At 34.1% G+C, this 13,523-nt stretch overlaps 1 protein-coding gene across 5 annotated transcripts in view; it reads right to left on the bottom strand.

The window, feature by feature from the left end:
• The window catches only part of LOC117211202 (tyrosine-protein kinase Btk29A), a 344,145-nt gene that overhangs the window by 182,276 nt on the left and 148,346 nt on the right, over window positions 1-13,523 (bottom strand). The window contains exons 1-2 of one of the 5 annotated variants that reach the window (XM_033454875.1): window positions 9,660-9,796; window positions 183-563 (exon numbers count right to left, since the gene is read on the bottom strand). The exons of the other annotated variants lie outside the window; for them this stretch is intronic. Coding sequence (XP_033310766.1) covers window positions 183-252 — 70 coding nt within the window. The 5' untranslated portion in view covers window positions 253-563; window positions 9,660-9,796. Of the gene's footprint in view, window positions 1-182; window positions 564-9,659; window positions 9,797-13,523 lie in introns of those variants that run through there. 5 annotated transcript variants of the gene reach the window in all.

The following is a 13,523-nucleotide window of genomic DNA, read 5'->3' on the forward strand; positions in this document are numbered from 1 at the left end:
TTCGTAATTCTCATCCGATTTCCCCTGTCTTCTCGTTGTTTCAGCATTAGTCGATGATCAGATGATCAGGGAAGAAAACGCGCGAGGGCAAATAAGAGACAGAGTCAGACAGAGAGAGAGAGAGAGAGGAATAGTATCTGCTGTGTGACGTTCGTTTGTTCAATAATATCCGGATGACGAACCTGCGAGATTAGTCGCGAAATTCCAAAAGGACCATCGGCAGCCAAAGAGTTTCATCTCGCGCTCCTTCATGCCTGAGGTGTTCTCAAACGAGGATGATGAGAGGATCCGGGGCTGCCTGGCGCTGATTCCCGAAATCAGGCATCGGTTGGACGCTCTTGAGTAATCCAAACGGCATTCACAGAACCACAATTTCCTGTGAAAAGACCAGCCCAACCCCTTTCTTGGTTGCTGCGCGTTCCACCTCCTTCTACGACGTAATCCAAACGGGATTCTGGCCAGATGCGTGAGAAATGTGGTGCAGCACGAAACACCGCGTTTATGTTCACTTGCACAGCCTCGCCATTTCCGTTGCTCACCTCGTGTAAACACTCGGCATCATTCTAAAGCGAGCGGAAACACCGATCGACGTTTTCGAGGTGAATTCATCTGACTAACTGAGATTCGTTTGAGAAAGATTTTCTAACACGTTCACTGCCGCGATGGCTCAGTGACCCACGTTACCAGGACCTCTGACATGATTCAAGCAAGATAAACCTCATGGATTAAATTTTGACAACGTCAGTTGCTCTACATTTCTAGTAGTCAGTACTCCTGTACAGTCTATTGTATTGGCAATTAAGTGATTGCGGATTTTGTCATTAGGTGGTATTGGCAAAATCCGCAGTCACTTAGTTGCCAACCCAATACAACGGACTGCACAGGAGTAGGCAGGCTAAACACAAGCGTAGGGAAGTATTTTAAGAGATAGAAGATCGGAACTGGTGAAGGAATCGTTAAGGAAGATGTGATTAAAAAGATAAAGAAAAGAGAAGATACCAGAGATTAAAAGGTGCAACAAGCAGACAATTAGCGACAGGGTCGTTGGCGGATATAATAGTCTTTGAGCAGCAGCGGCTTGTAACGTAGACAATTAGTATGCAGTAACCAGATTAAGAGTAGCATAAAGAGTATAGCACGGAAGGATGAGTGATAAGATCGGACCAGGAAGGATGTGATTAGAAAAATTGCAAACCGAGTGGTATTTCTTGGCCGCGAGTGTCTTTAAAACGAGACAAATTGCATGAATTAAATTTTTTACAATATGTGTGAATCAGATAACACTCTCAGAGAAATAGCGCTCAAATATATATATACACAATATTTTGCAAAAATAAAATGTTATCATGTAGTATATTTTAACCCATTACGACAAAATATTGGGTTGGCAATACCACTTATTGACAAAATCCGCAATCACTTAGTTGCCAATACAACAGACTGTACAGGAGTGGGAATTTTATATATATTGGGTTGGCAACTAACTGATTGCGGATTCCGTCAATACCACCTATCGACAAAGTTGCCAACCCAATATATAAAATTCCCGTGAAAGTCAACGCCTTAAATGTGACATGGCTAATTTGAGCGTTGGAAGATACGAGCTTTGAGGCCCTCAGATAAAATGACTGTTTTCAGGGGATAAGAAAGCAGGTGAGACGAGTTACTATGGAACACTGGTGACAGATACTGAAAAATCCTAAATAAATAAACGATCACATGCAAAATATTAACAATTTAATTGACAGTGACAAATTAATTCATACTCTGTAGACACCAATTTTAGAAATCTTCTGTAAACCAATAACCTTGCTATATCTTTTCTGAAAGAGGGAAATCTTTGGAAAATTTCACGTCTCATAGACGAACTTAAATTTAACTCTACTAAGTTCTCCATCGTAGACCAAATGCGCAAACCGAGAAAGATTCTGAGCGAGATAACCAGAGACCGGAAACGTAAAACGTTAAAGATCGCGAGTCGCATTTGAAATAGGCGATTGGCAGATCGTAATAATCACAATCGGCATTAGGATTCGACAAGCTAATGGCTCTAGCGGCGAGATACGAGCTGCAATACAGTTTATTGGCACAAGGGCGAGCGGCACCGTTCATATCGAGTTTCTGCAACACCAGCCACGATATTTGTAGTCAAGTCAGCTGCGCCCCTCGAATAACTTCTGTCTCCATATGTTTCCTCCGTGACCACGAACGCTCATCGTGCACAATGACGAACGTACAATTATTTTAATAGCACCGTGTAGTTAGAGTGGCTAGAAAAATTGTTTCTGAACTTCTGTATTTATTATTGCAATTATATAATTCATTGAATTCGACTATAATAAATTTTGTATCATTTGGTAATACTTTTATACGATTAGAAAAATTTGATGTCATTGAAATAAAATTCAGAAGTCGATAAAATGAATATTATTAGTGAAATTAGTTAACAACGATATCAGATAACAAGAAAGTCTCGTTATATTAAAATTGGCCGATTGAAAATTGAAAATTAACTTTTTAGCTTTAGTTTGTTCTAAAAACTTCGCTCTGTTAATAAAAATACATTCAGCTGTATAATAAGGAATGATAATAATAAAAATTGAAGATAAAAAGTTCCTGTTGATTACAGCTATTTTTCATTTAGATATATCGTGTACGTTATTTGAAAAACTTGTCGAGGCAATGATTTTTCGAAGTTTTAAGCCACTATTGATAAGTATTGCATATAAACGACTTAGTATACGTAACTGATGAATGTTATTCTACAACTTATTCCAGGTAATAATTTGTTAGTTTTTTCGACGTTTGATACACGACAAACAAGCATTTTGCTGAGCTTGTAACTCATAGTCATTTTGCAAATTTTTCCAAGTTGTAAGTTTCTGCTTTTTCTCCAATGTTAAGGCAACAGCTGATGAATTTTGTGCATAATACAGACTCCGGTAGAATGTAAATTGTACCTAAACTTGTACTCAAACCTTGTAAATTGTAAATTGATTATAGAAATTTTTTAAACAAAGGTATTTTTTTTCTATTTTTCCCCCCTTATTTTATAGAAAACTTTGGTAGCCACAATTTGACAGACGAAATTCGAGTTTCGTATCGAGACATCTAATTTCAACAAATTTCACGTGATGCTACGCAAATGATGGAAACAGAACGGATTATCAGAATGAAATTAATAATCACGAATCACGAAGACCTTAATAACCATGAAAAAAGGTAATTAATTAAACACATCTCATCAGCACGTTTCTATTATTACTATCAAATTCACATGAGACAGGAACCTGCAAAATTGAAAACGAGCTTCGATTGGATATATGATTCAACTTTCCAAATCAAATACCAATTCCACTTCAACTTCCACTTCACTGTATAATCAACCACTGCACAATCATTTCCGAATTTCTTTGCTTTTGCTAGCACAATTGGCATTGATCCATAATCAAGTCATGCTACGCGAGGTTAGGAGCAGTCGTGGCAACTTCCTGTCGAATAAACACCGAATCTATTGAGCTTGTCCGCGACTGAAAATCCTTAATGTTGGCCAGCGTGCCGGCTAAGTGAACGGAAACTAACGTCTCCCATTATCAACAGACATATTATTAACCACACTTGTCTGGCTGCAACGTTCCTCCGTACGTTTGCATAATACGAAGACACGAAGAAAACGCGAACGCTGTACTTGGCAACTAAGTGATTGCGGATTTTGTCATTAAGTGGTATTGACAAAACCCGCAATCACTTAGTTGCCAATCCAATAGAAAATAGAATTTTGACAGGTTTAACGGAAAAAACTTGTTTGGAGGTACAAGGCAAGAGTTAAAGATGGCGCTTGATAGCGATTACTAATTTAATTTAGTAACTAATAGTAATATAAATAAATATAAAAAAAAGGTAATAACTAGTAATTACTGTGATGGAATTGGAAAATGGTTGGATTATTTTGGGAAAAATTGGAGAACATGAGTATGTGTGTGAACATTTTGTATGTGTTGGTTTTATCCAATTTATACCGTAACATTACACAATTTGGTTATGGATAGTGAATTGTAGATTTAATAGTAATGAAAAATAGTTGGTTTGTTTTTGGAGAAAATGCGAATTGGTTTAGTAGAATTTTACATGAGTTATTTGAGTAGAATTAATGTGTGGTGCATGGTGCTCGTTTCAACTATATACTGTGGTATTACATAGTTTGGTTATGAATAATAAATTCTAAATGTGATGGAAAATGAGAAGAAAGAGGATTGTAATACAATTGAAATAATTTATTTTTACGATTAGAATATTTAATTAACGATCCTAGCAATGTTCTTTCTACCACTTTTATGCGATACGTTGACCTATGAGTTCAGATTTTCATCCTCAATTTGAAGGTATATTACTTCTTTCAGCTCTATAATCGTAAAATTTGATTATCCTTGCATGACAATCTACTCTACTGGGCTACTTTGTCGAGTGGAAAATCCTCGTTTCATAGTTTCATTGTATTCACACATCCACCAAGATGGAATAATAAAATCTCTTTATATTGCTCCTGTAAAAAGGATTTTTTTTTAAAATACTCTCTAGTCCAAATGCAAAGAAACATTGTAGAAATATTCTAGATTTATGGGGAAAAATATCTGCTCATTTTTCACTGATTTAAATCTTGATCTCAATGATTTACATTCTGAAGAATCATTTCGAAAATATCTTCTTATTTCCCATTGATCCATGTCTCAAAAAATAATATGATAGAAATATTGCCAACCAACGAGAAAAATTCTCGATGATCTACATTTTGGAGAGCCATCTTGGAAATATTTCCATCCCATTTCTCACTGTCCCAAGTCTCGAATAATCGTAGAAATATCCTAAACCATCGAGAGAAATGCTCAATGATTGATATTCCGAAGAATCATTTTGGAAAGATTTTAAACGAACAAGAGTCAACGACGATCTTCCAGACAGAATATTTTAGGAAATATTGCGGACCAAGTAAATAAGAAACTACTCAGGACACGTCAAGTAAGAGCATCCCGGTGGAACGATATAAAATTTCCAGTGCAGCCAGGATTGATGATCCGGCAATATGTTCCGTTTCTCCATGAAACACGAGGCCACTGTGTCCCACGAGCTACGTTTCCGGAGTAAGCGGTCGCCAGGATGAAACCTGGCCAGTAACGGCGGAGGCGTCAGGTGCGACGAACCGTTTTCAATAAGTTGCTCTCGACGTGCACTAGCCATCGATCCTCCGGATCACCGCTTCAGCGAACAGGATTGCTCTGTTTTCGGATTTTTATGACGATCACGGAAGAATTTTAAACGAAATCAAACAGCGATGTTTGATACCAAATCGATTCAAGATTTCTGTCAGATCTTCATTACGAATGCACTAAGGATCCACGAGAAATTTTCGCAAATTTTCCATGCGACACTTCAAGTTTGGATTAAATTTTTCAGTAACCCTCCACGTTGAATTATGATTTTAGATTTATGAGGATTTGCTTAATACTTTAAAAATTGGAATTTGGTAGTCAGATCGACTGGAAATTTCGAGGAATCTTTTCTAATAATTCTAGAAGATTATAAGTTATGATTTATTAGGTTGGCAACAAAGTAATTGCAGATTTCGTCAATACCACAGCTAATGACGAAACCTGCAATCACTTAGTTGCCAACCTAATAGGTTAGGTTTGTTGTCTCCTGTACCAAATCGATAGATTTCTGACAATATTTTGATCGTTTCTAAGGTGTGAATTTATTTTATTTTTACAATTTTTTAAAGTTTTATTTTGAAATTATTTATTGATCCTAATCAATTGATAAACTTGTGGAAATCAAGTGTTATGATAACAAGCGAATACGACGTTCTTCGTTGCTATAATATCAGTGGAATAAATCAAAAGCAGACGCGTAATTGTATTCGCGAATATTTCTCAGCCAATTTCATATTTATTTCTGAAACGATAGATACACTTTTATCGCGATCATCTTATCAAAGCTGTCAAAAATTCATGACTATCCATGTACGATTTATCGTCATAAACAAAGGTCGTAAATATAAAAGGTTCTGCAAGAGAAGCCGATTGTACGTGGAAAGCGATAAACCATATTTCATATCGATAGTCGTTACGATACTTTGTGGATAGCTTTGCTGTAAAATTCGAAGGAAATTTAATACCAATTAAAACAAATGAGGAATTCACGATCGAATAATTTAACGAGTAATGAAATATTTTTTTATCTGCCACTTATCGATCGCTGTTAATACATACCAATATATTGTCGAGCGTAATTTGATACAGAAACATTAATCGAACAATATATCGTAGAATTTCTCCTGTTTCATATACATTCAACTCGTAAGCATCGTAACGAGAAACCTTGACAGGCAAAGTTGTTTTTCAATAAACAATAATATTATTTCATATTGCTCGTAAAATTCAACACGTGACTAAATGTACACACTAACATTGTAACACAAAATACGAGCAGGAATGGACGATAAATAAATAGACATTGTGACATTCTTTGCAACATTTGATTAACAATGTTCACTAGACTGTCAACTTCCTATTGCTGACCTCGTCATCGTTGCTTAAATTAGAATGTACACATGAATTAAAATGTCCATATATTTATAACGTTTAAATCTTATCGCGTTCACTATTACTGTTATTTTCCTTTATTACTATAGTATGTTGTATTGATAGCAAACAATTTATTAACAATGATTTATTACGTACGATCGTTTTACAAAACAAACTGATCAATTGCGTATTTTCTATACTTTCAGGTTTCATTATCCTGGCACACTATTCATCTTCAATACCGAAAAAAAACAAATGACTCATTGCCACATCACGTAACATCATCATCTTTCTCTACGTTTCAATCTATGTAACTTGTCTACTAGTCATACACTAAATGATATAATACAGTTGGCAACTATGCGATTACGGATTTTGTCAATACCACTTAATGATACCGCAATCACTTAGTTGCCAATATATGCAAGAGTATTAATATTAATATTGCTGGGATAAAAACGTATCGTCGTAACAAATCATAATTATTTTTCTCACAAGCAAACAGTTTACGGAAGATCAAGGATAAAGTGAGATTTCACGATAAGAGATACGTATGAGCGAAGCGAATGCGAAACAATATGTTCCCGTTTCCACGAGAATCTTCCATCGAGTATGAACACAGCCAGCTAAATTTCGCGATGGCTAACTTCAACAAACAGTAACATATATTAGTTTGCGAAACACAAAACAAGATGAAATGCAAGTACGATCCTGAAGCAGGACGCGAGCAGAAACTGCTACACCGCAAACTACAATCTTCCCAAAGACCTATCAACTACAAGCTTAGGTTTACATTTACTGTCAAGGATGCAGCAGCGACAGTTGGCGAAATCGCAAAGCTTTAGAAGGGCACGCGGGAAACTAGGATTTAAGAAACGAAACACATTAAACATACTGAGTTGGCAACTAGGTGGTTGCGGATGTTGCCATTAGGTGGCATTGACAAAATCCACTTAGTTGCCAACCCAATAAGATTACAATAGCCATCAGCTTTTCCCATCAGCCAAACTATTGCTCAAAAGTTTCGTATCGATACTCGATATTGAAATATTTTAAAGATTCCTTTTCTAAAAGATTGTAACTTAAAAATCGTTCAACTGTTTCTTCATTTTAATTAAATTATCAAATACTTTGATAAATTTGAACACTTTACATTAATATTCGGTTGGCAACTAAGTGATTGCGGATTTTGTCATTAGATGGCATTCACAAAATCTGCAATCACTTAGCTGCCAATACAATAATCCTCGGTACATTTTATGGCTTAAAGTGGTAAAACTTTTCAATGCTACTCGCATGCGTAAGTTTAATTCTGACGATCCTTGATATTTCTCACATTTTTCTCTGTCGTTTTCTTGCTAACGAAAATCCTTTGAAAATAATAGGCGAGCGAAATATTTGAACAACGCTGTATATTCTTGGACTGTTAAAGGTCTGAGCAGATTGGAATGCAGTCGCTGGGTGCACTGTATGTTGTCGGCAGACTGGTTGTAAGGAGAATAGTATTCCGATGTTAGGTAATGTGAAGTGACTGCAAACTGTACAGATCGATTGTTAAATTAAATTAAAATTTGTTGTTTATTTTTTTATTAATGTTAAATTAATTAATTTTGCATTATGATTGTTAGATTAATTAAAAGAGAATATATAAGACATTTGCGTGAATTAAGATACAACTGCAATCAATTCCGAAATGTAATATTCTTGTGACCCACAACCGACCACATTTATCAAATTCAAATGCTCATACCGACGATCAAAAACTCGAAAATTTCATCCACATCGAGAACTATTATTGCTAATATCGCTTCCACTATCCAAAGTCGCTGAATGATATATTTACATACCTAAGTAAAATTGAACTAATTTTGGTCTAGTTATTATTGGTTGGTAACTAAGTGATTGCGGATTTTGCCAATACCAACTAATAACAAAATGCGCAATCACTTAGTTGCCAATACAATAGATACGTTCAATTCAAGATATTCATATTCGTGAGAAATGTTTACAATTCCAGTTTAAATACAACCAGACGAAAATCCCTAAACAACAAATTTCTAAACTGAATAATTTGCCAGGCATACATTCGCGCTAAGAATAATGTGAAAATACTATCTTGCCGAAGTTCATGTTCCAAACGAAAATCTCTAGACAATAAACTCACGGAAATTCTGAAACAAACCGAAAACTTCCACTCAAGCTTAAAACTTCCACTCTGTACACCAAAATTCAAACTCTCCTTCTTGCGATTAAAATCCTTCGCAATGCTATTCGCACCAAGAGTCACTTTAAAGTATCTTGCTGCATCGGCCACGCGGCGTAGGAAAGTCCCTAAACGAGAAATTCCACGAATCTTTGGAAATAGTAAATGCAACGAACAGAACCACTACACTATCCAAGCTGAGTGTCTCCTTTCGCATTCTTAAAGAAAGTGTCGGTTAGCACTTTTGACCCACGTTTTATTAGAAGTAGAATTCGAATTTAAATTCTTAAGGATGATTAAAGTAAGATCAATGTCATCGACTAAACAATTTCCAATAACACGAATAACCCAGATTATCTGTAAAAAAGTGCGCAAACGCGACATGCATATTCCCCAGAAACGAAACGTTATGATTAGACTAAGGATATTCGTGCAAGTTCATAATTTTTCGAATATGACTAAAAAAAAAAAAGAATGGAATCTAGATAGAGAATTGTTTCACTTATTAATAGATTTTTAGGAAGTTTAATAGTTGAAAATTACATAGAACGCGGAAGATATGATAAAATATATAGAATGTCGGAAGTATAGAGCTCTTTATAATACTCGACAGATAAAAGAATTTTCTACCGAGATTCTAATTTTTAATTTATGTACCCTGCAAGATATAAATTTACGTAAAATTTGTTAAATGTTACTAATAGCAACTATACTTCCAATGTTTTATATATTTTTCTCTATTATATGCATTTTTCTATCTTCGAATTGTTCTACAAATGCATAAAAATCAACAGTTTGGTTATAAATATTACGGTATATTGTAGGAAAAAGATATATCACATTCGCGTGTCAACGTGTTAATAGGGAAACTGCACCTCGAAAACGCGATTTTGCTTCGATTGTTCACCGTTTTACCGGTCACTGACGAACGCAACACACGGAACACGCGCAACATTCGCGTTCACGCGTCGATGACCAGGTGTGCCGTGGCTCGCGGAGCTTCTCTGACTGAGAAGTCTACGAAGTTCCCTTCCCTGGCCAACGTGAATCGCCTGCTTCTTGGCCCCTTCTTCCATGCCTTTCTACTACGCCTTCTCTCGCTCATTTTCCACCGTGTCTTTTCTTCGCGCTCTCTGACAGCTTGTATTTTAACTGTAGCGGTTCTCAAGGTCCGCACTCTTAGAAATCCGTGAATTGTAACGGGCCGAAGGTCTTGGTCAGCTACTTATTGGTTTCGAAAAGAATCTTACGCAGAGTGTACAGGTTAGATATATTGAATTTTTGGTGCTCCTTTGCTCAATGTTCCTTCAATTAGAATTAATATTGTAATAAAAATTCTTACAATTGGCAAATTAATTAAATTAACATTTAACATGACATATTTTGTAAGAATGAAATAAACGAATTATCAGTGTTGCGTGAAAGAATCGTTTATATATTTTTAAATATGTAATTAAATACTATAGATTTGGTAGCAGGGGCGAAAGTTGAATTTCACACGGGAAATTTGTTCAAATATATTTAAAAATTAAATTTACAAATAATATAATTGTAATATTATCAGAAGAAATTTATTTTTTTCATATAATAATAAAAATATGAATTTTAATTTATATTTTAATAACTAAATTTGTAAATAATATAATTATAATATTATCATATGAAATTTTTTTTCATATAATAATAAAAATATGAATTTTAATTTATATTTTAATAACTAAATTTGTAAATAATATAATTGTAATATTACCATATGAAATTTATTTTTTCATATAATAATAAAAATATGAATTTTAATTTATATTTTAATAACTAAATTTGTAAATAATATAATTGTAATATTATCAGAAGAAATTTATTTTTTTCATATAATAATAAAAATATGAATTTTAATTTATATTTTAATAACTAAATTTGTAAATAATATAATTATAATATTACCATATGAAATTTATTTTTTCATATAATAATAAAAATATGAATTTTAATTTATATTTTAATAACTAAATTTGTAAATAATATAATTGTAATATTATCAGAAGAAATTTATTTTTTTCATATAATAATAAAAATATGAATTTTAATTTATATTTTAATAACTAAATTTGTAAATAATATAATTATAATATTATCATATGAAATTTATTTTTTTCATATAATAATAAAAATATGAATTTTAATTTATATTTTAATAACTAAATTTGTAAATAATATAATTGTAATATTTTCAGAAGAAATTTATTTTTTTCATATAATAATAAAAATATAACTTTTATTTATATTTTAATAACAATCACTTAGTTGCCAACCAAAACTTTGAGGATTAAGAATAAAATGGCTACGTATGCTATCTTTTCGCAACTCTAACGTTTCACCTGGAGCAGAGAATTGAAATATTATACAAAATTACGCTTATTGAACTATTTATAGAATAGAACTATTTGAGTTAGAATTCTAGGTTAGAAATCTCTCTTAATAAATGTACAATACAAGTAAAGGAAAAGGATACTTCTTTTAATACGAATCGTTGTAGGAATAGTTTCAACAAAAGGTAGAACATTTTGCGAATATTTAAAACGATTAAAACACAAATGTTCTCGATATATGCACGCTTGTTGCAAATTCAATCCGTTTACGTTTTTCGATTCTCGTTTCCTCGTAACCACATCAACGCGTTAAACCGCATTCGCCCGATTACCATACGTACCAAACTTAATTACGGTTAACAATTAATAACTGAAAACGCAAATACATTAATCATCAATAACGCGACTGCATATAATAACGAATGCCAACCGTTGCTGCCATTGTTATTACTTCTGCATTATGGCAATTAACTTGTAAAGCAATTAGGTAATTATTCGTAAATTGCTTTCGTTTTGTCTTTTTCCTCGAAATTTTCCCTCTCGCTCGACCACGATATTTCGCAATAAATGTTACGCATTTCAGAATTTCTAGCCGTGTGTTCGAAACCAGTTAACACGGTTCATTTTGCCTGGTCTTACTGCTAACCTGTTCCATCCGTTTAATATTTTGATTATACAAATAGAAAGAAAATATTGTAAAATATATTTCCGGTGTCTTTTGCACAAAATACTGTCAACTAATAATAACAATGAATTTGTAGATTTTTAGAAACTGAGTATTCTAGAATTCTATTACAGAGATAATTTTTACAAATTCTTTGTGACTGAAAGGTTTCTACTGCTTTGGTCGTATGTCTACTTTTAGCTGCTACCTACGTAAACACGCTTCGAAAACATATAGAATTCTAAATAAGACTTTACAAATTAGTTACTATATACAAAATTATATTATATTATATTATATTGTAGGATCTTTACTACAATTAGTTTATTTACAACAAATGGATTAAACAGATGGTTAAACGGGAAACGATGGTTGTTTAACGTGAACCAATCACAATAACGTATTATAATTAAGACAACTAGATAGTTAATTTACAACTCTCGTCACCACCGATCCAACGCTCTCTCTCACGCGAACCACACTCTCTCGACAACGCTAGCAACACTATCTCCCTGACTTCTCGATTTACACTCTCTGGCTTCTCAACTCACACTGACTGTTAATTCGTCGTTGTCCTTAGCAACCCCTTGTTTTTGTCTCGGCCCCACCACGCTCGCGTTCCGCAACCGCTCGTGGCCAGGGTCACGTAGGCCTTTTCCACGAAACTATTCGATCGAAGGACCGACGATACATTGTTGGGCCTATCGGCACTTCGGCTTTCTCGCGACATTGTTTATAGTTCGGCCGATATCTCTTGGGTCTTTTGTCCACAATACTACGATATTATATTACGTTATACTGTCCGATCAATGGAAATTAATTCCGAATAGCGCAGCTATCATATCCAACTCAATATGACCACAAAGCGTTAATAGAATTAGACAATTTCATAGATTAATTAATTGTATTAAATTAATATTACAAGACATTTTCTACAAATGCCTATAGCAAAATGTTTACCATATAATACAAATTAATTAATCGAATAATATTTCACGAATGTTTATCATCCATCGATACGCAATAATAATATATACTACCTCTTCTTTATGCTAATTCTTGTCATTTTCTAACCATTATCGAGCGCAATTGATAACGAATAGAGAACGTGGCTCACTGTAACGACAAATTGTGAGTATGAACGATAAATCACATAATATTGGTACGCTATAGAATGCGTTAACCTGGTTAAAGAAGCGGAGGACGATCGTAAATATGGAACAATATTCGACGTATTTACGTTCATTTGAGAGATAGTTTAGATGCAACGACAACGAACGAGCGATTTCAGCGTGCAGGTTATTCACGCTGGTGTAGCTGCGGCCAGGCTAGCGGTAAGCTAAGAAATAACAGCGGTGGAGTTTACGGCCGATGCCGGATTCGTGGTAAATCTTTGATGACTTTGCGGCAAACGCTGCCACGGCCAACCAATATTCCCGCTTCGTAATTCACGGCAGCGCGTAATATCTTCCATTATCACGTTAATTAATCAGTCTTCAACGCGATACATAGAGCAGCTAACCATCTTCCGGTAAAAAAGAAATCTTTGTTTTGCAGATATAACGTACAACAAAACATCCTATAACACGGATGGATAAATCTTGCAATATTTAAAAGATTGCAAAGATTGCAACTATGGTAAGTGATTGCGTATTTTAAATAAGAAGGAAAATTCAACATTTTTGCTTAAAAATATAACTTTATTCAAT

The sequence above is a fragment of the Bombus bifarius genome, unplaced genomic scaffold, assembly GCF_011952205.1.
Source record: "Bombus bifarius isolate JDL3187 unplaced genomic scaffold, Bbif_JDL3187 scf7180000008218, whole genome shotgun sequence".
NCBI lineage: Eukaryota > Metazoa > Arthropoda > Insecta > Hymenoptera > Apidae > Bombus > Bombus bifarius.